Genomic DNA, 24,576 nt, shown 5'->3' with positions numbered 1-24,576 from the left:
TTTAATTGGCTGTGTTTTACCTTTGTGACACTCCCAGGAGAGGAGGGATTGTGCAGGGCCTGGCAGTGACTGACAGAGCCCATCACACCCAGCACACACACTGGGAGAAGGGAGCTGAGATAAACAGCTCAGATAACGTGCAGAGATTGGAGATGAGACTCCCCTCCACATCCAGTCTCTGTCCTGCATCCTCCTCCTCCTGCTCCTGGCCTGGTCCTCCCCACTTTTGAGCAGTGTTTCTGCAGAGGTGGGGTGGCTTTCCACAGTTTTCCCTGATTTTTCTCCTTTTTTCCATCATCTACCTTGCTATAATCCCATCCCTGAAGACTGTAGTCAGCACTCTTATAAAATACCCACATCCCAGCAGGAGCTGTGTGTACCTCGTTCCTGTTAATTAATATTCAAGGCAACACCAACTGGAGGAGTCCCCCACGGGAAGGCAACTGAGTATTCTGGGAAATTAAACACATCCTGCATCTGCAAACGCTCAAAGCTGGCTTTGCTGAGGCTGCTGGGGGTGCTGCTCCCCACGGGCTCCGCGCTCACCTGGCACAGGAGTTTGGGTTTCCAGCGCTCCCGTTTGTGGGGGGGAGCAGAACCCCGCTGGCAGCAGAGGGGACAGCAGGGCTGTTTGTGTCCCCAGGTTCGCTGTGCCGCTGTCTTTGCTCTGGGCACCTTTGTGGGCAACTCAGCGGAGCGCACGGACCACTCGACCACCATTGACCACAACGTGGCCATGATGCTGGCCCAGCTCATCAACGACGGCAGCCCCATGGTCCGCAAGGTAGGGCTGGGCCCAGCCCCTGCTCTGCCCCCACTGCTGCCCCCCTGCCTTCCCTGTGCTGAGCTCTGCTCCCTGGAAAGGCCTCCCCACCTTTAGAGCCCCAGGGATGGATCGCAGGCTGCTCCAGAGTGGCTCTCCAGCTCCGGGAGAGTTACGGTTTCTGATGCACCATCGTACATCAACAGTACATTAAATGGTTTTTGACGTTGTGGATTGTTTTTGAGGGCTGTTCTGAAGTGTCCTAATGTTTGTGTTTACTTTACTGGAACATCAACACCCTGGCAGTTGTCACCAGCACGGCAAAGATTCATTTCTGTTGTCTCGTTCCAGCATTTAATCAGTTTAATTCAGGAGAGAGCTGTGTGTCACACTGAATGCTCTGTGAGATTCATAAATCTCTCCTTGGGAGATCAGTCCCTGAGCAGAGACAGCAGCCAGAGGCAGCTCTGTGTCCTGGCTGCTGCTCCCAGGGGCCAGGCAGGAGGTGCCTCCTGGAGGGGCTGGGTGGGCTGAGAGCCCCCAGCCCCTGAGGGAGCCACACATCTATGGGCTGGGCCAGGTTCAGGCTGACAAACTTGGGCAGAGCCAGCCACAGAACCCCAGCAAGGTTTGGGTTGGAAGGGACCTTAAAGCTCATCTGTTTCCTCGTGCCCCTGGGCAGGGACAGGTCCCACTAGAGCAGGGGAGGAATCCTGTCCAGCTGGAAAAGGCTTGGGAGGAGTTAAGTGTGAGACAGGGTCCTGTGGCTTTCTGCAGTTCACACCTTGAATTAAGGGACAGTGATCACCCTGGATGGCCCCCCAGTAATGCCAGCAGTACTGGTCAGTGTTTGCCTGCAGTCCTTGTTTCTCACCTGTGCAGCCCTGAGATGTTTCTTGTGCTCTTTCTGCAGGAGCTGGTGGTGGCCCTGAGTCACCTGGTGGTTCAGTACGAGAGCAATTTCTGCACCGTGGCCTTGCAGTTCATAGAGGAGGAGAAGAATTATCCTCTCCCTTCTCCTGCTGCTCCAGGTGGGGGCTTGGCTGTGGCTGGGCAGGAGATGTAGGCCTTGACAGTACTTGGGAATTATTTAAGGAGTTTTGCTAACACAGTGAGCTGGTTGCTGGTGGGGATTTATTAAAGAGCTCTGTTGTGACATGGTGAGTGATGGGGAGGGGAGATCTGTCTGTCTGTCCAGCCCTGTGAGAACTCCTGTTACACTGGAGAAATCCATCCTCCACTGAGCCCCCACCTCAGCCTTGGCTGTAGCTCACCAGGAGCCTCCTGCCCCGAGAGGAATTCTTTCCAGCTCAAGGCTGAAGGATTTGGCCAAGGCAGCACACAGGCTTATTTTGTTTTTCCCCTCTGGAATCACACCTGAATGTTCAGTGTCACGCTGACCTGGTGAGAGCTCCACAACACCAAGAGCCAGCCCTGCTGCTGTGAGGGCCAGACGAGGAGGGGAAGAGCTCTGTGCTCTGAGCCTGTGGCCCCATCCCTTTTGCTGTGTTTGTGGCTTTATGTGAGGAATGAAATGTCCTGGTGAAGTTATCTCGAACTTCACCTTCTCTTTAGATGGAAATCTTGAAGAATGACAGGAGAATCTTGGAGACAAGACTGTGTGCTGTCTCTGCACAGAGTGGTTTAGTGTCCCTGTCCTCTGAATAACTGAATCATATTGGAAAATGAGCTCCTCCCCATTTGCTGCAGGAAACAAACACTGCATGCAGTTTGTACAGGGCTTTTCCTGATCCCAAAGAATCCTGAGGTAGGATGCTCTGGAAGCATTGGCCCCCACCACAGTGCAGCCACTCTGCAGGGCAGCAGAGCAGCTCTCCTGACGCCGTGGTGTGTGAAATACGACTTGAAATCAGGCCTGAAGTTTAGTCAGGGAACCAGAACTCTCATAGCTCCTGATGATGAGAAAATCCAGGTGGGTTTGATGAGCAGCAGCAGAGAGGAGCTGGCTGATGCTGCCTCAGACTGTCCTGGCACAGCCCCATCTGCACAGAAGAGTCCCCTGGGCTCACCTGGCCTCGCTGGGTGTCCCAAAGTGCCAGCCTGGCCAGCAGAGGCACGGGATCCACTGCTGTGCCTCCTTCCCCTTTAGCCTAGCACAGAATGACAAATCCCGTTCCCATCAGTGGTGTTTCCATTCCATTTGCTGGGAAATAACCCAGGGGCTGTGGCTGGGTTTGTTTCCAGCCATAACTGCTGCTCTTGCCTCGCAGAGGGCGGGAGCCTGACCCCGGTGCGGGACGGGCCCTGCACGCCGCGCCTGCGCTCCGTCAGCTCCTACGGCAACATCCGCGCCGTCACCACCGCCAGGAACCTCAACAAGTCCCTGCAGAACCTCAGCCTCAACGAGGAGTGTAAGACTGGAGAATTCTTCCACTTTTCACGCCCCTTGTGCCAGCCAGGAAACACCACGGGCAGGACAAGGCAGGAACTGGCACTTCAGCCCAAACTGTCCAGCTCCGAGGGCTTGGATGAGGAGCCCTCTCGTAATTAGTTGTAATTTTCTGGTCGTTAGCATTGATTTTTCTGAGCATCTGGGGACTGAAAATGTGCCTTCCAGCTTCCAAGCATAAGTGGATTTTTAACTCAATCTTTTGCTTATTCTGTGTTTAATCATTCAGTATTAAAGAGGGGAATTTTGGCTCTGCCCCCTCGGTAAGGGGCTTCCTTCCCTGGGTGTGGCATCATTTAGAGCAGGGCTGTTATGTCTGGGTGAAAATTGTTCCCTCAGTCCTCGTTGCAGCATCTGTGTTGTGTCCTGGCAGCTGGGAGCTCGGTGGCGTTCTCCCCTGGGAACCTGAGCACGAGCAGCAGTGCCAGCAGCACGCTGGGCAGCCCCGAGAACGAGGAGTACATCCTGTCCTTCGAGACCATCGACAAGATGAGACGAGTCAGCTCCTACTCCTCCCTCAACTCCCTCATAGGTGAGCACAAACCCTCCTGCCCTTCCCCTCGTGCCTGTGTGCAGGGTTGGCATCCTGGCTCCGACACTTGCTCTCCCTGTCGTGCGTGGCTGGGTCACTCCAGTGGAGGGATGGGAGTGGGAGCTGCTGGCTGCTGTTCTGAGCTTCACTGCAATCCTGTCAGGGAATTCAGGCACAGAAATGTGGGGGCCACAACAGCTTTGCCTCAAATTACCTGCAGCTTTTCAAACCATCTGAGCCATTTTGGCACGACATGGCAGGCACCATGCAGAAAGACCTGGCTTTTGGAATGGCCTCCTTCCAGGGAAAGCAGCATGCACAGGGAAATGCTGGGGGAAGTCTCCATATTTCCTCTGTAATCAGTAAATGGGCCCATATTTTCACTAATCAGTGCAAAGAGAGGGAGAAACCACCTGGGTGACAGAACTGCCTTGACCAAAGAAACGTTTCCTCTGCTCTGTTTTTTAGGAGAATTAATGGTGATTTGGCTCGCCTGAGTTGAAAGATTCAGGGATTGTAATTACTGAGCCCCTGTGGCAGTTTAAAATCATGAGTTCATTAGGAACTTGATCAGTTAATTTGCTTTTGATTATCAGTAATGACATTGGATCTTCTGAAGCATGGCAGGGGTGTTAGGAAATTTCTCTCCATCTTGAGCTAGGACTTGAGTTTTCCCCATTCCCACTGGTGATGGCTGGTGGGTGTCTCACAGGAGCTGTGCAGCACAGCTGGAAAAGGCTCTGGAGAGGAGCTGGAGGTGGTGAGGGGAACCTTGGAAAGAGAGAGCAGCTCTCCAAGGCATCCCTCACTCCTGTTCCATCAAAGAGCTCAGACCCAGCTGGAAGCGCAGAGCTTAGAGAAGTGTTTAAAATTCATGACTCGCACAGAATCCCATTACCTCCCCATTTGCCTGCTGCAAGCCAGGCTTTTCTCATTCCTTCTGAAGCATCACCATCCTCCAGCCCTGTCTCCTGCTCCACAAGGAGAGATGCCACCAGCCCCAGCCACCCCCAGAGCTCTGCAGCCCAGGCTGACCCCGTTCCTCAGTGTCCTGATGTGCCTTCAGCTGCAGGGGGCTGGGGGAGCCCAGTGGGGCAGGGACCTGTGACTGAGGGAATGCTGTGCTCTGCTCTGTCTCTTCTGAAAGGGGAAATGGGGCTCTGGCTCTGCAGCAACACCCCTGCCAGGCATCTGAGACAGCCAGAGCAATGAAAAAGATGTTTGGGGCACGTGAGGAGACTCCAAGTGAAGCAGAAATCTCGTCTGTAAGAGTGAAAGGAGAAATTTTCAGCCACACACAGCCACACACAGCTGTGTTCTGTGCTCTACATTCCATAAGCTGATTCACTGATTGCAGAATTCCAGATTGGTTTGGGTTGGGAGGGACCCTAAAGCCCTTCCCTGCCATGGGCAGGGACACTTTCCACTGTCCCAGGCTGCTCCAAGCCCAAGCTTGGACACTCCCAGGGGTCCAGGAGCAGCCCCACCCTGCTGATGCTCAGCTCTTTGTTCCTCTCTGGCAGTTTGGTGTGTGAGGGATTGTTCTGGATCAGTCCCTGCACTGGCACTGAGGCATCATACAACATCCTTCTTGCCAAAGACTTGAGGAGAACCTCTCCATTCCTCCTTGTCCCGTTTTACAAACAGTTCTTTAGCTAGCTGTGGGCCAGATATTCCCATTGTGGCTCCCCAAATGCAGCAACACTCGCTCTCAGCCGAGCTCTGTGTTCTCTGGCAGCTGCTCCTTGGCCACACGGGCCAGTACCAGGAGAGACATTCATTTCTGGCCCAGTTTCCAGCTGGCAAGAGGCAGTTTGTGGTTAGTCAACAAAGACATCATTTTGGAAGGGAAGCTGAGCCTTGCCGCTTTTCCATACAGCCACTCATTAATCTTGGTGTCCTGGAAATGTTCAGCTTTAGGATAGGAAAAGGGATGGAATTAAGAGGGGGGTTTGCACACCTCGAGGCTGATTATTCATATCCAAACTGCACGATGAAAGCCTTTGTCCTACAGAGAGCTTCGCTGGAAAGATTATCTTCAGGAGTGATCAAAGAAGGAGGAAAATAAATCTTGGAGCGATGAAATGCTGGGGAATTGTTGTATTTTCCAGCAGGAGAGGTTGGGGGTGGAGAACTGTTTGCCATTTCCCAGGATCTGCCTCGGAGTAGGAGTGAGGGCGGAGGTTGCTGCAGTGAGGATGAGGAGAGCAGAGGTGGAGGTGGGCAGAGAGGGGCAGGGGAGCCTCCCACTCTCGCTGTGTTCATGCACTGAGATAATGAGGAGCTGGTCAGCCAGCAGTGTGTGCAACTGGCAGCAAAATCCAGGGATTGAGGTGGGGTTTGGAATCGGGAATTTGCTGGGAGGGGGCTGTGTCTCCTCTGTGTCTCCCTGCTGTGAGGCCAGCTCTGGCCAGGGGTGCCTGCTCTGAGGAAGCTCCTCAGAACGAGCTGCTCCTGGCTCCTGTGGGAGCGTGGGAAGCTCCTCTGGAGCTGCCGAGGGTCAGAGCGAGCTCCTGCAGGGCCCTGGGAGGGCTCAGGTGTGCAGGGACCGAGCTGTGCCCGCAGGGACCCGGCTGTTCCCCCAGCAGAGCCCCGGGAATTTCGGGTGTCCCCATCTGTGGGATGCTCAGGGACGGAGCAGCTGTGATGGGAGCAGCTCCCCGAGTCCTCGGGGCTGAGATGTTTCAGCTGCATCTCCCTGCACCCCAAGGCTGCGTTCCCTGTCCCTGTGTGCCTGTCTGGAGGTTTCAGTGCTGTCCCTCCCCAGGAGCTGACTCGGGGCCAGGTGAGCAGGGAGCAGCTCTGGTTTTGCTGCGGTGCCCGTGGGAAGTGGAACTGCCCCATCTGTGGAGGTCAGGGCTTGAAATCACTGCAGTGATTTTTACAGGGGATTGGAAAGAAACCCTGTCCCAGCCTGGCAAATCAAAGGGAATAAATAAAGCCATCAGCAGTCGGGTTTGCATGCACCGTGGCTCTCCCTGAGCTGCTGGAGCCCAGCCCGTCCTTGGGGCTCACAGGTGAACCCAGCCCCACGTGTGTGGGGAAAATCAAACCTGGGGAGAAGGCAGGCAATTTATTTTTGACATTCTTAGCAGGGAGGGATCATTTTGTGAACACATGCAAGGTGCACTGACCTGGCTGGGAGTCGGTGTGACTAATTACAGAGCTGTCTGCTTCCATTAATGGCCAGCCCCTGCTCGGCTCCTGCTTTTGCATCTCAGGGACAGTTTGGGCACTGGGAATGTGAAATGGAGCTGCTGTTCCTCCTGCCCCCTCTGCTGCTCCCCTTTCCCAGGGGCTGGAGCTCAGGAGCTGCCAGGGAGCTGTGTCAGATGTGTCAGTCCTGCACTGACTGGGGCGCTGGCAGCAGGGAAGAGCAGCCCTGAGCCCCAGGTGCCTTTGCAGAAATTCCCTGTGTTCTCCTCAAAGGCTGCCAGGTGAAGGGGGAATTGCACTGGCACGGTTCTGCTTAAAATTTGGTTTTTCCCTGACACTTAGATGTATAAAAAATGTCACTGGGTTTCTTTCTCTGTGAGCAAGGTGGTTATCAGAGCCCTTGGGAAATCAGAGGGTGCCCCCCTCACTCTTCCTCCTCTCCTTTTCCTTTTACTCTCTTTCAAGGGCTTTAAAGAATTGAAGGCATCCCGATTTCCCAGCGGCCCTTATGTAACAGGCTGGAGTGTGGGAGGCAGAGCTCTGGGCACAGCTCTGGGCACACCTCAGACGTTACCTGGCTGCTGCTTCACGAGCTGAGCCTTTTTTCCTCCCACTCCTTGTAGCACTTTGCCTCTCTCCCTTCTTGTTCTTTATCCTTCCCCCTCCAGTTTTTTCTTTCCTTGGTAATAGAAGCTTCCAGGATTTAACATTGTTATATATTTACAGCCTTTGCAATTTTACGGTATTATATAAATATTATACAATATTGCATAAATATATGTTTACAGCCATTACAATTTACAGCCATATAACAATTTACATTGTTGGAGGTTTTACAGCCCTGCCAGTGCCTAAAGGGGCTCCAAGAGAGCTGGAGAGGAGATTTCCACAAGGGCCTGGAGTACCAGGACACAGGGGATGGCTTCCCTCTGCCAGATGGGTACTGGGGAGAAATTCTTCCCTGTCAGCAGGGTGAGGCCCTGGATCCCTGGCAGTGTCCCAGGCCAGGCTGGAATAACCTGGGGTTGTGGAAGGTGTGGATTTTAAGTGCCCAAGCACGGTGGGGTTCTCTGGTTTGTCAGGCCCTGTCCCTGGGCTGCCTTGGGAGGGTTGGGATCAGCCGCAGGATCCGCCTGGGCCACCCCCAGCACACGAGCAGCACGGGCTGGGTGCTGCCTTCAGAAACACCTGGGAGATTTCCAGGTGCCAGTTCAAGCAGGTGTCACTTGGAACATCCTTTGGGTGCCAGGTGAGAGGGAGGGGTTGGGTTTGGGGGCTGCCTTGGCCCTTTGCAGGGGGATTTGTCACAATCTGGGCAGAGGAAGGTTCCCCTTTCAGATCAGCAGCCAAGGGCAGCCCGCAGGCTCCTGGAGCCTGTTGCTGCTCCCAGCAGTGCTCAAACTGCTCTGTCCCAGCCTGCTGTGCTGGTTTAGGGATCAACTTTACTCTGCCAGGTGAGGAGCTGCTCGGTGACCAAGGGGCCCTTTCCTCCCAACTTTATATTTAGATGCCTCCAGAAACACGGGAGGAAAAGCAGTAACAGCTTGATCTGTCATTTAGCACTGATTGTGACTCATCTGAAATCTCTATTTTAGCTCTTTTTTTTGTTGTTAGTGCAACCACTTTAACATTGTCCAAATGGCTCCACTCCCAGCCGGGGCGTTGCACGATCAGACACCGGCAGGCTTTGGAGGCAGAATAACAAATTCTCACCCAAAAGCAGCAAAATAAAATGTTCACGGAATTTTGTCAGTTGTTGCAAATGCTTATTAATTTGATTTGTACTTTGAATCTGTCAGTCCCTTCTGCTGAAATACTGAACAGCTGATCTGCTCATTAAATAACAAATTGGAGGAATTGATACAAATGTCAATAGGAAAGACTGAGTTGGACTCGCTGATTCCTGGGGGCTCAACTCCTAAAGCTTTGCTTTAAACACTTAGGAAACTTGCAGAGTGTCCAGAGCCCTGAGCAATTCCATAGAAATAAGCACAGCAGTCTCAGGCAGTGACTGTGGATTTACACCACTAGGTATTTCATCTCAGGAAACCCAGACATGATCCACTCAGCCTTTCCAGGTGATTTGCTTCTGGAGCCTGGAAAAGCAGGAGTTTGACTGGAGATGATTTAGGGAGTCTTCAATTTATTTTGCTTCCCCTCACTTTGATTTCACAAGCCCTCACAGAGTTCACAGACAGGCAAAAGGGAGACAAAATGCCCATGTGGGATGTTTTTGAGCTCCTCTCTTGATGTTCCCTGAGATGTCATCGGGTTGTTTGGAGTTCTAATGAATTTTCTCACGTCAGATCAAAGAAGCGGAGTTGATGGATTGTCATGTGCTGCAGGGCTTTGGGCTTTGTTGTGTTTTTTTATTATTCTAGGTGTGAGTTTCAACAGTGTTTATACCCAGATTTGGAGGGTGCTCCTTCACCTGGCTGCTGACCCCTACCCCGACGTGTCCGACCTGGCCATGAAGGTTCTCAACAGCATTGCCTACAAGGTATGTGCCTGTGCCTGCCAGCTGCTTGCATCTGGATCTTTCCATGCTCAGGCAAGGCTTAGGCAGGCTGACCTGGATGGGTCTGTTGGAGTGCTCTGCCTTTTGCAGAAGGAGCTTTTAACGCTTCACCATGATAAACTCTGCTCTGAACTCTTGATCAGGTAAAATGAATAAATGGGGGAGGGCCTGGGGTTGTTTTAGGGTATAAATTAGGTGCAGACCTCGGACTGTAGGTCTGGTTTAGAAGTCTACTTGTCTAGATCAGTCCCTGGGATAAACCTTAAGTATCCTTCATTAAATTATCCGTTTGCAAACTGATTTAGATAATGCAAGTGGGACTGGCCTGCAGACTGAAGCCACAACGGCTCTCCAACCCAGGTGAACTAGTACATGTGAGTCAGCATGCAGACCCCTGCCACTCCTCACCCCAGCCCAGGCTGGGTGCCTAAACCTCCATCCTCATCCCATCTCATCTTGGGGGTGACAAGATGTCCCTGGAGGTGCCACCCTGGGGCAGCACCTTCCCCCTGCCCAGGCCAGGCCAGGACATCTTCCCACCCCGTGCGTCCCCTGGCTGGGCACAGAAAGCTCTGTGTGAACCTTTCTGGCCACTCCAGCATCCAGACCATGAGCCATTGCACTGGGAGCTCTCTTACTGGGCCTTTCCAGGGAACAACCCCAGATCCTCAGCCTGGGGCGGGGAGCTGGAGCTGCAGTAAGAGATGCCAGCATTGTGCACTGCCATCTTAATGCCTCAGAGATCTCTGCTTTGAAATCACATCTTCTCTGGAGACAGGAGTTACTGGCTTGAGCTCTGGTTTGTTTGAGGTGCACGTGCCAGTGAGTGGTAAGGGCTGGGTTTGGGACAGAGAATCCTCTTGGCAGTGGGGGCAGCGAGCTCAGCCCTTCCCTGGCGAGACAGGGGTACAACAAATGACAGGCTGGAGATGCCAAATGAGGGGAAGAAGGAAAGGAAAAGGTGGAAGATTTCCCTCTCTCTGCTCTGGATGCATGAAACTGTTTCAGTTCTGCGTTTGGAAGGCTCTTTGCAAAATGAAATGTTATTAAAAGGGATATAAAGAGGACCCAGATCTGCTTTTCCTGCCTGAAATGGGTTTTCAGGAGTTGCTTCCTGGCCAATGGGGAGGCGGATGGGGATCGATGTTGATATCGATGCTGCTGTGCCAGCAGGAGCTGTGATCATTCCGTTGTCATATCCCCAGGGAATGCTGGCACTGCTGGGGGGAGTTGTGTGTTGTCTCTAGCAATGTGGGGCTGGCTGTGCTGGTGCTGACCCGAGTCCCAGAGCGCAGGTGATGGGTCTCACGCATCTCACCCTGCACGGCTGGGCCAGCTGCTCTGCCCCTGCTTCCTACGGCAACAGCTCTTCCAACAGCCTTGGAAAACAGGAAGCATTCCCATTTGCAAGGATTTTTATCTGGGGATGCTTCAGCGAACAAAACTGATTTGTTCTTCTTTGCCTTAGCCCCGACATCCACAAGGCAAATGTTCAGCCCTGGGCTGGCTGCTGCGCACATCGGGGGCTTCGCTTTGGCCAGCACCACCTGCCTTGGGTGGCTTCTAACAGGGCTTTTTAACGAAAACAAAACCCCCAAAACACAAAGCACCCAGCCTGTGACCTGCCCCCCTCAGGGGGCTTTAAGGCTCAGCTCCTGGGCTGGCCTTTCCTGCCCCGCTCCGGCTGTGCCGTGGGCGGTGGTGCCGGAGCACGGCCGAGCTCCAGGCTCTGCTGGGAGCTCAGGCAGGAGCTGGCCGGTGTCTGATGCAAATCAGTGACAATTAAAGCTTTGCTCACTGTGTCCTGAGACCTTTCCTTCGTGCTGATGGAGCTTGTTGGATGTAGAGGGGAGCGCTGGACGTGGGCACCGCTCCTCCCCAGTGTGTGCAAGCACTGCCCACTCGGGGCTTGAATTTTACCAGTAAATGCAAACAAAAATTGTTCTTCTTGCCTAAACAAAAACACTGCCTCAGGTGATGTAAAACACTTGAATGTTCCAGGGGTTTCATATTTTGGTTTAATTACTGTAAAATTCAGGGAAGGAGAGGCTTCAATTTGGAGCTGGGCCAGCTGAGGTTTTCTTCTGTTGGCACAGCTGAGCAGAACGCTGTGGTCTGGGGGACCTGGCTGGGGCTGGGGGCTTCAGGGGGAGCAGCTGACCAAGCTATCCATGGGCTTCCACATCTGGAGAGTGTTGGGGGACCAAACATTGCAGAACCATGCAATGGGTTGAGTGGGAAGAGACTTTAAACTCATCCCGTCCCACCCCTGCCATGGCAGGGACACCTTCCCCTGTCCCAGGAGTCCCATTGTGCCAGTGTCCAGCCTGGCCTTGGGCACTGCCAGGGATCCAGGGCAGCCCCAGCTGCTCTGGGCACCTGTGCCAGCCCTCCCCACCCTCACAGGAGGGAATTTCTTCTCAATGTCCCATCCAAGCCAGCCCCTCTGGAGACATTCCAAAGGCCCTGGAGCCGTTCCTGTGTCACCTGCTCCAGGTGGCCCTACCTTGGCAGGGGTTTGACCTGGGTGATCTCCCGAGCTCCCTTCCATCCCCACTGCTCTGAGATTGTGTGATTGTCGTTACCAAATGAGACCAGAGTGTCCTGCTCAGGTTTTTAGTGGAGCCAGGGCTGTGGATGTGTTTGTGCAGAAGGGCTGTGGGGCTGTGCTGGGTGTGAGCAGCCGGTGTGTGGGCTGCCCAGGCGTGCAGCCTTCCTGCAGGGAATCTGCTGCTCTTCTGTTCCCTGCGCTCATTAGGCACTGCTGGGCCTCACCCAGGCTGCGGCTGCCTTGGGATTTATGTTTATGATGCAGATGGGAATGGTGCAGTCCTTCCCGGCCTGAGCCTTGGAAAATGCCCAGACCTGCTTTTTGTGAGCACCAAAACAAACAACAAGGAGCCAGGGTTCAGTGTTGGCCTCCAGAGACTTTCTGAAATCAAAAAGTCTTAAAGAGGAACGTTTGCTTCGGCCCAGGTTGCTTTGTCCAGGTGTTTTTAACAGAAGGCTTGAGGCTGAATGACAGAATCACAGAATCATTTAGGCTGGAAAATCCCTCTGAGCCCACCCAGTCCAGCCATTCCCCCAGCACTGCCAAGGCCACCGCTGCCCCATGTCCCCAGGTGCCACATCCACATGGCTGGTAAATCCCTCCAGGGATGGGGACTGCACCCCTGCCCTGGGCAGCACAGCCCTTCCAGGGGAGGAATCTTCCCCAGTACCCAACCTAAACCTCCCGTGGCACACCCTGAGGCCATTCCCCTTGTCCCTGGGAGCAGAACCCTGCTGCCCTGTCCTGCCAGGGGCTGGTGCAGAGCCCTGAGCCTCCTTTCCCCCAGGCTCAGATCGTGCTCTGTCATTCACAGTCACGGTGGGAGCTGCAGGGCTCAGCCTTGAGGGAAGGGCTGGTGGGAGCCCTGGGCAGCTGAGGGTTCCCAGCCTGTGCCCCTGCCCTGGCTTTGGCTGCTGGGGCAGGCTCAGAGTGCAGAGGCTCCCTCGGGTGAGTGGTGCTGCTGAAATGAGCAGTGAAACTGGCTGCTGTTGGTGTCCAGGGGCTCGGTGTGACCCCAGAGCCCCCAGGGAGCTCCCCCTGCCCGGGCTGGCCGTGCTCAGGTCCCTGTGTCCTCCCCAGGCCACGGTGAACGCTCGCCCCCAGCGCATCCTGGACACCTCCTCGCTGACCCAGTCGGCCCCTGCCAGCCCCACCAACAAGGGGATGCACATCCACCAAGTGGGGTAAGTCCAGCCCGGCCTTCCAGAACCTTCTGTGGGTGGGGTGGCTGCTCCCTGCCCGGCCCCATCCCGGGGAGCTGCCCCAGGGATTGGGAACGTGGCTCCTGCTGTGGGGATGTGTCCAGGAAGGAGAGCTCTGGGAAAAGGTGGGGAGTTTCTTCCCATTTTCCTTTAGGGCCAAGAGTAACAAGCCCAGCTGGGTGTCCAACAGAGAACTGAAAGGCAGTGCTGGCTTTGGCTGCTTTCACCTTCCCTGAGCTGTGGTGCCCAAATTCCCATTGACGTCTGAGCTGTGTCTGCTGCACTTGCAGCTGATAAAAGCTGAGGTTAACTGATGGACAGCACACCCTGCCTAAACTGCAGGGAAACAGAGACTGCTGGGGGCTGGAAACGAGATTATTTCCCAAATCTCCTCTCCAAGAGACAGCACCCCACGTTAGATCTGCTGGTCCCATAACCAGTGTGCACCAGTGAGATTCCAAGTTGGAACAGAGGGCCCAGTTTAAATTCAAATGGTTTGAAGCTTCGGTCCCCCCATGGAAATGCAGTGCCTGGTCTGGGTGACAGGTCAGGCATCACAGATTCCCAGAACATGAAGGTTCATCCCCTCAGTGTGGAGCTGGCACAGTCACAGATCGGTTTGGGGTCACTTTGGCCTTTGGAGGGAATGTGGGAATTGTGATGTTTCTGCAGAGGAGGCACCACAGTGAAACACAAACTTGTGAGAAAGAAAAACGCAAAGAACGTAACACACACACAAACCTCGTGTCCAGTGGTGCCCAAACCCTGTCCCTCTGTCCTGTCCCTCAGAGGGTCACCCCCAACCACGAGCACCAGCAGCTCCAGCCTGACCAACGAGGTGCCCAAGCAGCCGGTGAGCCGGGACCTGGCGTCCGTGCGCCCCAGCGTCACCAACGTGGGTGTCCAGTACACCCCCCACTCCCACCAGTTCCCCAGGACAAGGAAAATGTTTGACAAAGGCCCAGAACAGGTAAGGAGACTTAGCTCTGACAGCTTCTCCCCACTGGGGTTTGTCCCACTTTCTGTTGGTTGTGGTTTATTTCTGTGCATCCCTCGTTTGCTTCCAGCTGCTGCTAATCCAGATTGGCTGCCTCTAACCAGCCAAATAAAAATTGATTTATTTATTTTCTTCAGGATAAATTGTGTTTTATGGCTTTTGATAGGGCATTATTCACTTCTGCCACTAAGCAATGTGTCTAATCAGAGTCCATGGCTTACTCTTCAGTAAACATCTCTGTGCCCGAGTGCCAGCCCAGAGTCAGCCCCTGACCCTCGGGGCTGCTCTCCAGCAGAGCAGGGACAAGGGACAGCTGTGGCCACAAGGAGAAGGTGCTGCAGTTCCCTTCTCTGGGCTTTGGCAGCACCAGCCTGGATTGTATTTCTGGGAGCTGAGGGAATGGAGCAGCTTTTCCCTTTTCCCTTTTCCCTTGGGGTGTGCTGTGCTGTGTGACAGACACTCATCCACTCATCCTCACCCATCCTCGCTGCTCCCCACACCACATCCTTGGGAGTCTGTGCCAGAACTCCTGCTGGGACCTCTCTGAGGAGCCATGGAGATGCTCCAGCTGAGGGCACCTTTCCCAGGAGTGACCGTAACGCCCCAGCCCAAAGCCGTGTGCCGAGTTCCCTGTGCTGGGCAGGGCTGGAGCTTTCTGGTGCCTGCCTGGGGCAGTGGGGGAGTCCCTGGGGGTGTCCCTGGGGGTGTCCTGGCCCTGCAGGTGGGTGACCCCTGTCCCCTCCCCACAGACAGCCGATGATGCTGACGATGCCGTGGGACACAAGAGCTTCATCTCGGCCGCGGTGCAGACGGGGTTCTGCGACTGGAGCGCCAAGTACTTCGCCCAGCCCGTCATGAAGGTAACCCTGCTGGGCTGGGCTGGCCCCTGGCCCTCTGCCCCTTCTCTTTCCTGCCAGCTGGGGAGGCAAAGGAATGGATTTCCCTACATCGTGCTGCTCGTGTCAGTAAGGGGGAAGGAGGGAGCAGAGGGGTCAGTGAGGGTGGGACAGACAGGGGGGAAGTGCTCAGCTCCCCATGGAGCACAATCCCCAAAAGATGTAGGAATGAGGAGAGGTTCTGTATCCAGATCCCCCAGTTCTGCCTGGTTGCACTGCAGAGTTGTTCCATCTGAAATGTTGTGCTCCTCTGCATATAGAAAATGGCATGATAGCTAAAATGAATTGGTTTTTAAAATAAATAAATGGAATAAGGAAGGTCCTTTTTCCCAGAAGAGGAAGTGGGAGGCTGCAGAAGGAGAGATGCAGTTTGCCTTCTGACATTCCAGCTGAATCTCCTGGCTGTGGTAAAAGAAGTGGTGGAGGGAGGCTGCCCTGGGGGAGGCCACGGTGGCAGCAGGACAAGGGTGGTAATGATAAATTTGCATCCAGGTTTCTTCAGAAGTGACTTGTTTGGGTAACTAAGTTGTCTCTGTGTGAAGTGAGAGAGAAACTGAAACCTTGTTCCAGGAAAAACTCAAACCAGAGCTCTTAAGAGATGGGCAAAGATATCAGTGACTGGAAAGAGAAGCTGTTAAATTCCCAGAATGTTTTAGCCAAAGCTCAGGATTCAGGTTTAGGTCTGATTTAGGTTTAGGAGCAGTAAATCTCCTTCATTAAAGGCAACTTTCAGGTGCTCTGGGAGTCTCAGGGAGCCTGAAGGTGTCAGGACTTTGAGCTCCATCTCTTGCAGGGGTTGCCAGGCCCGGCAGGGACGATGCCCAGGCTCCATTAATGCCTCTCACAGCGGATGTTTGTGTCCAAGCCCTGCTGCTGAGGTGGGGATAATGAGGAAATGGTGTGGGTTTAGTGCTGCCCCACCGGAGCTGGGATCATCCCCACGCTCCTGGAATGTTCAGGTGCTGGGGTGAGGTAATTGCCTGAGTTTCAGGATATCAGAGCAGGGCAGGCTCTTGATTTCCAGAGGGAGTCACCAGTGAAGCGATTGCCTGACTCTTCCTCAGCTGCTGTGAAATTCCCTTTCTGCTGGAACCATTCCTATGGGCACATCTGGGATGTGGGGCTGGGCTGCCTGGCCAAGCTTCCACCGGGGCTTTTTCTCCTCAGGATGAGGAGCCCAGGTTGACTCAAGCTCAGAGCAGAGCACAAGAGGAGGAAGGTGATGTGTGAGCTCTTAGTTCTTACTAAAATCATTTGTCTGCTCCTTAAGAAAACCTCTTCCCAGGGAAGAGGGGGGTCTTTATTAATAAAATAAATCAGGGTAGGCACGGGCAGTGGGGACATGGGGAGCTCTGTGGGGGAGTGGCTTTACTACTACTTCCTGCACATAAAATAAACTAAATTGCTTTAGGGGAGGCAATAAAAAACGTGCAGCATTCCCCTACTAATTCAGAGGAGGCAGGGAGGGGAAGCATGGAAAGGGAGTGCTCTGCAGTCCCAGAGTGCTCCGTGTCTCCCAGGGAGCCATGGCTGAAGCTTGAACAGAAACAAATCTGTGTTTTCCAATCACTCAAGGGAGAGAATTGATTTCCTTTCCTCTGCAAAGCAGCTTTGAAAGGCCAAGGAGAGGGAGTTTCCTGCAGGTGTTAGCCTGTCCTAGCAGGGAATGATAGGTAACTTTGGGATTGGGCTGGCTGCTGTGTGTGCAAGGGACAGGGAGAAATGTCTCTGTGAGAACTTTCTCTGAGCTTTCTTGGCTGGAAGTCAGGACTGACAGCTCGAGTGCTGCCTGAGTTTCCATGGAGTCCCTGTTCCTGCAGTCCCTGTTCCTGCAGCAACAGGGAACAGTCCTGGCTGGTGGCTGCTGCCTTTTGGGAGCTTCAGCCTCGTGAAAAAGGCTAAAAGTGTAGCAAGTACTGATGGAAAAATGACATTGATGCTTAATTCCAGCCGTTCTTTTGGAGCTGCTGCCTGCCTTCTTAAACAGGGAAAGACAAGACAACTGTTCCTGTAATGAATAAACATTAAATGACTGTGAGTGCATCTTAGTCATATTTAATTTATGGATTTAGTTTTGCTTCATGGACCTTGCCCTGAGAATGCTTTCACTGGAAAGACTGAGGGATTAATTTCCAGTGTAAATCAGGGGCTCCGTTTCAAGCCATCATTCCAGGTTTGATTTATTGATTATCTAATCAAATAAGAGGAGAAGGAAAACGCTGCACTGGAAATTCTCCATGTGCCAGGAAAAGCAGGTCCCTAGCCCAGCTCTGATCTCTGCAGAAGCTTTTCCTGCAGTCCCTCGTGGCTCAGGGCTGTTCTGGGAGCCACGGGGCGCAGGAAAGCCTCGGTGCCAGCTGTCAGGAAGTCCTGAGTCAAGGAGAGCGGGAGCCAGCATCTGTTATTTCCAGGGCTGGCAGAACATGCAGGCAGGAGCTGGGAAGGATCCTGGAAGGTGAGAATTACATAAGCAGCCCTTCCTGCTCCATCCCTGCCGGAGCTGCTGCGGGAATGCTGAGCAGGGAGAGCTGGATTTGCCTCTGGAGCCTTCTGCCAGCTGCTCCCTGCTCCCCTCCTGCACCCACTGCCACGGGGAGAGGCAGAGACCCAGCTCAGAGAGGGAAAACTGCGCTGGGAGGGTGCAGGTGCTCCCTGGTCCCTGCTGGGGGAGGCTGGAGCCCTGGGAGGGACCTGGCACTGTCCCCATCCTGCAGCTGTCCGGGGCAGGGAGCAGAGCTGGCCTTCACCTTTCCACAGATCCCCAGAGCCTCACAGGGGCTGGCTGTGGGGGCCAGCACAGCTTTTACCTGCGTGCTCTGACTCTTCCCTGGGCTTCCTTTAATTTATTCCTGGAGAAGCTGGATTTTCATTAAGGTGTAGGTGTCATCTCTCCCCTCTCAAATTCCTTTGATGTATTTTAGCCCAGGTTTGTTTACTGCTTTTCATTAGGGGTCGTTTGTCATTGCCTGTCTAATAGGTGTTGTGCTGAAATAAAGTGCTTTTTTCTTTGCCAGGAGGAAAGGTGGAGGGTGGGCTTCTTATTTTTTATTTATTTCACAGAAGCAGAAGTCCAACTCAGTCACAGCTGTTTTCCAAAGGATAACATGGTTTGAAGGCAGTGCCTGTAACAGTGACAGATGATTTAAGGACTTTCTTATTCAGGGAAAACAGGGTTTGTTTGTGGGGAATTTGTCTTCCTTCTGCAAGAGTTGGAAGGACCTTTGGAACAACCAGCATCAAAGGAAGCTGGATCAGGACCCTGTAGCTCAGCTCCTTATTCAATCCAAGGATGGTTCTGGAGCAGGGGAGTCTTGGGTAATTTTTTAAGAATGAAAAACCCCTCACATACAGCTCCTGCCATGGTTTGGGGTGAGAGCTTACAAGTTTATTCCATTGGAAGCTGTGTTCTGAGTAAGGGTGGGAATCCCGTGGGGCTGTCCTGACCTGGCCCTGTGCCTGGAGCACAGGTTTTGGAGGGGAGCCTTGGGGTGCTGGAGCTGTGAATAGATCTCATCAAGTGGCTCAGAGTGGCTGTGACTGCAGGGCCACTCCCCAGTTTTCAGGGGGAATTTTGTGTCTAATCAAAGCCAGGTGACACAGGGGAATGGTTTTCCAGAGCAGGGAATCAGAACAGGGCTGTTCCTGGTAAATGGTGGTGGAAACCCCAACATCCCGAGGATTTGGGAATGTATCCGTGCCCTGCTCAGCCAGCAGCCCTTGGTTAGCAGGAAAAGGAAGGTTTCAGTGTGTTGTGAGCTGGCTGTAGCAGGGCTGTGCTCCCTCTCTGATCTCGGGCTTGCTGCGTGATGCTTCTCAGCCGAGGAGAGTTAAGAGAGAAATCAGTGTTGTGCCGAGATCAGACTGCAGCGTCCAGAGGGGCCAGGAGCCATGGACACTGCAGCATGGCTCAGCTAATTCCTGAGCTCCTGGGGGTCACTGCTGGTGTCTGTGTGTGCTCCTGTCCCGGCAGATCCCCGAGGAGCACGACCTGGAGAGCCAGATCCGCAAGGAGCGGGAGTGGCGCTTCCTGCGCAACGCCCGCGTCAGGAAACAGGCGCAGAAGATCATCCAGAAGGGTGAGTGCTTCCCAGTTAGCCCTGATCCCCAGCCCTGGTGCTCCCCCAGCCCTCTGCTCTCAGCTGCTGGGTTTGCTCACCCCAGAGCCGCTCAGGCTCTGCCTCCAAGGGGATGGAAGGGTCTGGAGCTGCAGGCTCAGGGTTTGGTGTGGGCCAGGCACACCCTGGGGCTGCTGGACCTGTCCCCCAGCTCAGGAGACACCCCAGGGATGTCTCTCACCTTCCCTGCTCTGCTGAGCTCTGGAATCCATTGTTTATTCCTTGTATCCCATTTTATTTGGGATATTTGTGTGTGTGCTGCTCCCATCGTGCCTCAGGCCCGTGCTGCCTCAGCGGGAGCAGCCTGGGGTTGAATCTTTAGGGCTCTCTGGGGCAGCTTTGGGCTGGAATTCTCCCAGCACAGGAATTTATCCGAATAAAGTGGAGCCTAATGAAGCTTCCTGAGGAATTTGCATTCCTCTTTTTACCCTGCTGGTGTGCCCTGAGCAGCAGAGCCACAGTTCCAGGAGCTGCTGGTGTCCCCCCCGTGGCATTCCCAGGAGCAGGGCTGGGGGCTGCTCCTCCCAGGGCTGGAAATCCCAGTGTGCTGCAGGAAAAGTGCCCAGGGCTCAGCCCTGGGAGTGCAGAATGGAGCTCCACGCCGGGAAACTGCGGGATATCATCCAGCAGAGAAATCCAGAGATGATCCTGGAGCCCAGGAGATGGCCTGGCAGATCTGATGGAATACAAAGAAGGGGATTTTTCATGCTTGCCTGGAGAAGTTAAATCTCTTTCTCGACAGTGTTCATATTTGGTTGCTTGACCCGGGTGACTGAAATGCCACTATTCATTAAAAAAATAATGAAAACGTGAAATATTAAAAAGAATTAAAATAGACTTACAAGCTTTTAATGAAAATTAGCTTCAATGGATGCATTCTAAAACAAACTCGGGCTGAATGGATGTCTCCTGGGTTTAGGGGTTTGTGTGATGAATTCAGAGAGTGCCAAAACCCAGCAGTATCAGGGGTCCCAACACTGTTTGTGAATAGCAAACTGCTCTCAAGACAAGATGGGAGAAGTCTTTAACCATCATTTCAAGGTCTCCGTGGAAAATACATATTTCATTTGCAAATTAACCTAAAATCTGGGGGAACTGAAATGGAAGGTTAAATAAATAATCCACGAGCTACAGTGAAATGCTGTATTTTAAACTGAAAAAAAAAAAAGAAAAAAAAAAGGCATTTTTATATTTTGTATTTTGAAGAAATAGTGTTGGTTGTTCCCTCATCACAACCTGGCATGTCCCTGGCTTTGGCTGCTCGCCAGCCTGAAGGATGAAGGATTTGTCACCAGTTCTTGGTTTGTACCTCAAGAACTGAGCTGGGAGGGTGTGAGAAGGTCCTGGCAGGGGGGGAGGTTTGGGGGGTCCTGCTGAGAGCTGGGGCAGGGGGAGCTGTGGCTGTCCCCAGCTGGGGCTGAGCTCTGCTGTCCCCGCAGGCATCTCCCGGCTGGACGATCAGATCTTCCTCAACAGGAACCCGGGCGTGCCCTCCGTGGTGAAATTCCACCCCTTCACACCCTGCATCGCCGTGGCTGACAAGGACAGCATCTGGTGAGGGCTGGGTGGCAGCAGGGACACTCCTGCCTCCCTCCCAGCAGCTGCAGGGATTGAAATCCTGCCCTGGGAGGGTGGCAGGCCCTGGCAGTGTCCCAGGCCAGGCTGGATGGGGCTTGGGGCACCCTGGGACAGTGGGAGGTGTCCCTGCCATGGCAGGGGTGGCACTGGATGGGCTTTGAGGTGGTTCCAGTCCAAACCATTCCACGATTCCGTGATAATTCTGTTATTCACCAAATGATGCCAAACTCCAAAGGAGAAATCCCACGCTGGGTAACGAGTGCAGCTCTCTACAGCTCACACAGAGAGCTGAGAACTCACCTGCTGTTTCTTCCTCCCACAGCTTTTGGGACTGGGAGAAAGGGGAAAAGCTGGACTATTTCCACAACGGGAACCCTCGGTACACGCGGATCACGGCCATGGAGTACCTGAACGGCCAGGACTGCTCCCTGCTGCTCACTGCCACAGGTAAAGCTCACACAGGGGCCTTGACACACCTCCAGTCCAGGTGAGCTGCTCTGCACCTCCTTCTCTCCCCTCCATGGATTGCTCCCAGCCTGGCTCTTCCCTCCCTGCTGTTCCCTGGCTGCTGTCAGTGCAGGAGCCCGTCTCCAGATCAGAGCTGTGAGTTCCTCCTGCCACTGCTGCTGTCTCTCAGGCAGGTGCTGCAGAGCCTTTGCAAGGACTGCCCAGTCCAACCCTTGCTGAAGCCATTCCCATCTGAGTCTTGGCTTGTCATTCGCAAGGTTGTGGTCACCCCCTCCTGGGGAAAGGTGATTTTGGTTGGTTAAAGCTGCTGCACAGAGCTGAAATTGTGCAGCAGCCAAAGCACAGAGCTCCAGTTGTGTTCCTTGGGCTGTGTTGATGTAGAGCAGGCAGGGCTCAGCCTCAGCACTGAACCTCTCAGTGGTTCTGAGCTTCTCTCCAGTCCATATCTCACCTGAGCAGCTCTCCAGCTGCTGGAGGGGCTTGCATGAGGAGACCTTGTGCTGGTCACAGCCCGAGCTGTGGGTCAGAACTGCTCCTCTCCCAAGGAACCATTCCAGACCTGGCAGGTAGAGTGTTTTTAACAGCTCCTCCAGATCCTGCTCCACTCTACAGGTTGGGTGTAATTAAGGGAGGGGCAAGGGGAGCTGAGAGAGCCTTTAGGACATATTTCTTTCAATTTATTGATTCATAGCACAAAAGTTCCACAGGTGGGGAGCAAATTGAAAAAAATACACAATGTTCTTGAAAGATTTGCTGCTGATGGGCTGGGCTTTGATGCTGCTGCTTCTGTGGGGCTGTTTTGTGTTGAGTGGGTACTTGTGTGGCCCTCGGCACCAATCCAGAGATGAATCCTGGAGAAAATGAATGTCAAGGAAATGGAGAGACACTGAATGTCAGGTGTTGTTGAAGGGAGGAGAAAAGCTCCTCCAGAACAGCTCCAGCAGAACAAAGCTGTAGGTTTCTTGGATGTAAATGAGAGAGGGAAAACAACTCCAACAAAAAGTGTTGAAGAGACACTCTGAGGTTTGGGGTCTGTGTGACTTCAGTTCTGCTTCTCCTGCTCCTGGTGCACAGGGAGCTGTGGGAGCTGCACCAGCAGTGACTCTGTGTTCTTTCCCTGCCCCCCAAGATGATGGTGCCATCAGAGTGTGGAAGAACTTTGCAGACCTGGAGAAGAACCCGGAGATGGTGACAGCCTGGCAGGGGCTGTCAGACATGCTGCCAACCACACGAGGTGGGTCCCAGCGAGGTTTCTGGGGGGCAAGGTGGAAATCAGCCTTGGTGCAGCTTTGCAGGTGGCACCCGTGACCTCCTGTAGCCCCAGCTCCAGTTTTGGCACCTGTTCTTCCCTGTTTATTGTGGGTCAGGAGGAGGCAGAGGAACGTGTGGTCTAAATCTGGCCCGTGCAGAAGGACAGCACAGTGAGACACCGGCCTGCTCGGAATGCTGGGCAGAAAAGGGTGTAAAAAGGAGCACTGGCATCCAGCCACACCTGGGATGGAGCCAGAAAACCAGTCTGTGTAACCCTGGAATGTGTTTTAGGACATTTAGGGAGGTTTTGGGATGTTACAGGAGGATTTAGGATGTTACACGAGGTTTTAGGATATTTAAAGGAGGTTTTTAGGATATTTAAAGGAGGTTTTTAGGATGTTACAGGAGGTTTTGGGATATTAAAGGAGGTTTTGGGATGTTACAGGAGGTTTTGGGATGTTACAGGAGGTTTTCCAGCACTCCAGGAGGTGGATGTTCCATCCTGCCCAGACCCCATCAGGTGCCAATGCTCCAATGGCAATTCTCTGTCCCTTGAATATTTCTAATCAAGGCTGCAGGTTTTTCTGTGTGTGCTGTGGTTCAATCAGCACTTTGTGGGATTGATGGGAGTGTGGGATTGATGGAGGAAGTGCTGCATGGGGCTGCCTGGCCCGTGCTGAGCAGGAGGTCAGATGAGATGACCATCATCATTCATCCTGACCTTAAAAGCTGACAGTTCTCATTTCTGAGCTGATGTGGTTCATCCCAGGAGCCTGACACAGCTCTTTCATTGGATTTTCCTGGGGCTGCCTGGTGTGTGCTGTTCCCTGTGTGTCTCAGGGAAGGGGAGCTGTGTTTGAGGCTCTGCCTGGCTGCTGAGGAGCTGCTGGCAGTTGAGATGTGCAGATGGCAGCACCTGCCCTTCCCGAGGTGGCAGCAGGAGCAGGAGGGGCTGTTGTGAGCTCTGCTGAGGCACAGCGAGCCCAGGAGGGGTGACAAGTGGCCCTTTGTGGTGTCACTCTGTAGTTCTGTGCCAGCAAACACCAGCTTTCCTGGCTGCTGGTTGATGTTTCCCATCCTGGATTCAGGACCTGTTTTCTTGGAGCTGGGAATGCCCCTGGGCTGCCCTGGCTGTGCCTCTGGTGCTGGGCAAGGAGGATTCTGGAATTCCCTCAGCCCAATCCCACTGTCCTGCCCTCCTCCCACGTGCACTGTGCCAGGGCAGAGCCTGCTTGTGCCTCACTCTGGGCAGGATTTGACACCCAGGAAGGATTTGCAGTGTCTGACACAGCTCAGAGCTCAGAGAGCTCTGAGAGCTGCCTGGTTCCATTTGCCAGAACATGACTGGGGAAACTTAAATCTGTTCTCTTTAGGATTGGGTTGGGGTTTTTTTTCCCTTGGCTTTTTCTTTCCCTTGTGGACTGAAGCAGTCTGGGGACTGTTTTCTTTGCCTTCCACCTTCTCAGCAGATTGGGAAGAAGAGAGGGACAGATCTGTTTGTGGAGAGAGAAATAAATGTAGCCACTTCAAAAGAGCTAAGTGGAGCAAGTCCCCGTGGAGATGAGAGTCTTCAGAGTCATCTGCTGCCAAGACCACAGCTGTGGTCCAGCACTGGCTCAGAAAACTGAGGATGCATCTCTGAAGCTGCAGAGCTCAGGAGTTTTACTGGAATTTGTTTGCTCCCACTATTGATTTCCTTCCCTCCTCTCCCAGCTTTTCCCCTGTGTCACAATGTCACCCTCAGCTCTGAGCTGCTCTCGAGAACAGCCAGAACATGACCAGAACGTGACTTCCAGGGCCATTTTCCCACTTAGAAAAGGAGAGAGGAATCTGTACCACGGAAATGGCTCCTTGGGAAGGCTGGAGAGCAGGGCTGGGTTGTGTGAGCGCTGGGAGAAGGGCAGGGGCACTGCCTGGGAGGGGCACAGACACATTTCCACAGGGAACTCAGAGTGGGCAGGAAGCCCTGAGGCATGGCAGGAGCCCCGTGGTGCCGTGGATTTGTGCAGATGCCAGGATCCCTGCCTGGCTGTCCTGGCTGTGCTGGGACACAGCTGAGGCACACAGGGCTCTGTGCTGCTCTCATCCTGCTCCTCACAGGCTGCTGCCTTCCCAAAAACACCGAGCTGCACCGAGGGA

General features: G+C 53.7%; 1 protein-coding gene across 1 annotated transcript in view; it reads left to right on the top strand.

The window, feature by feature from the left end:
- The window catches only part of RPTOR (regulatory associated protein of MTOR complex 1), a 97,507-nt gene that overhangs the window by 57,733 nt on the left and 15,198 nt on the right, over positions 1 to 24,576 (top strand). The window contains exons 17-29 of the mRNA XM_023938862.2: positions 644 to 784; positions 1,677 to 1,794; positions 2,995 to 3,135; positions 3,547 to 3,705; positions 9,243 to 9,361; positions 9,685 to 9,753; positions 13,011 to 13,114; positions 13,922 to 14,102; positions 14,879 to 14,989; positions 18,996 to 19,101; positions 20,580 to 20,694; positions 21,041 to 21,165; positions 22,316 to 22,420. Coding sequence (XP_023794630.2) covers positions 644 to 784; positions 1,677 to 1,794; positions 2,995 to 3,135; positions 3,547 to 3,705; positions 9,243 to 9,361; positions 9,685 to 9,753; positions 13,011 to 13,114; positions 13,922 to 14,102; positions 14,879 to 14,989; positions 18,996 to 19,101; positions 20,580 to 20,694; positions 21,041 to 21,165; positions 22,316 to 22,420 — 1,594 coding nt within the window. The remainder of the gene's footprint in view (positions 1 to 643; positions 785 to 1,676; positions 1,795 to 2,994; positions 3,136 to 3,546; positions 3,706 to 9,242; positions 9,362 to 9,684; positions 9,754 to 13,010; positions 13,115 to 13,921; positions 14,103 to 14,878; positions 14,990 to 18,995; positions 19,102 to 20,579; positions 20,695 to 21,040; positions 21,166 to 22,315; positions 22,421 to 24,576) is intronic.

Source organism: Cyanistes caeruleus, chromosome 19, assembly GCF_971803275.1.
Source record: "Cyanistes caeruleus chromosome 19, bCyaCae1.hap1.1, whole genome shotgun sequence".
Taxonomy (NCBI): Eukaryota; Metazoa; Chordata; class Aves; order Passeriformes; family Paridae; genus Cyanistes; species Cyanistes caeruleus.
Note: the sequence above shows the minus strand (reverse complement) of the source record. Positions and strands in the feature narration are given on the sequence as shown.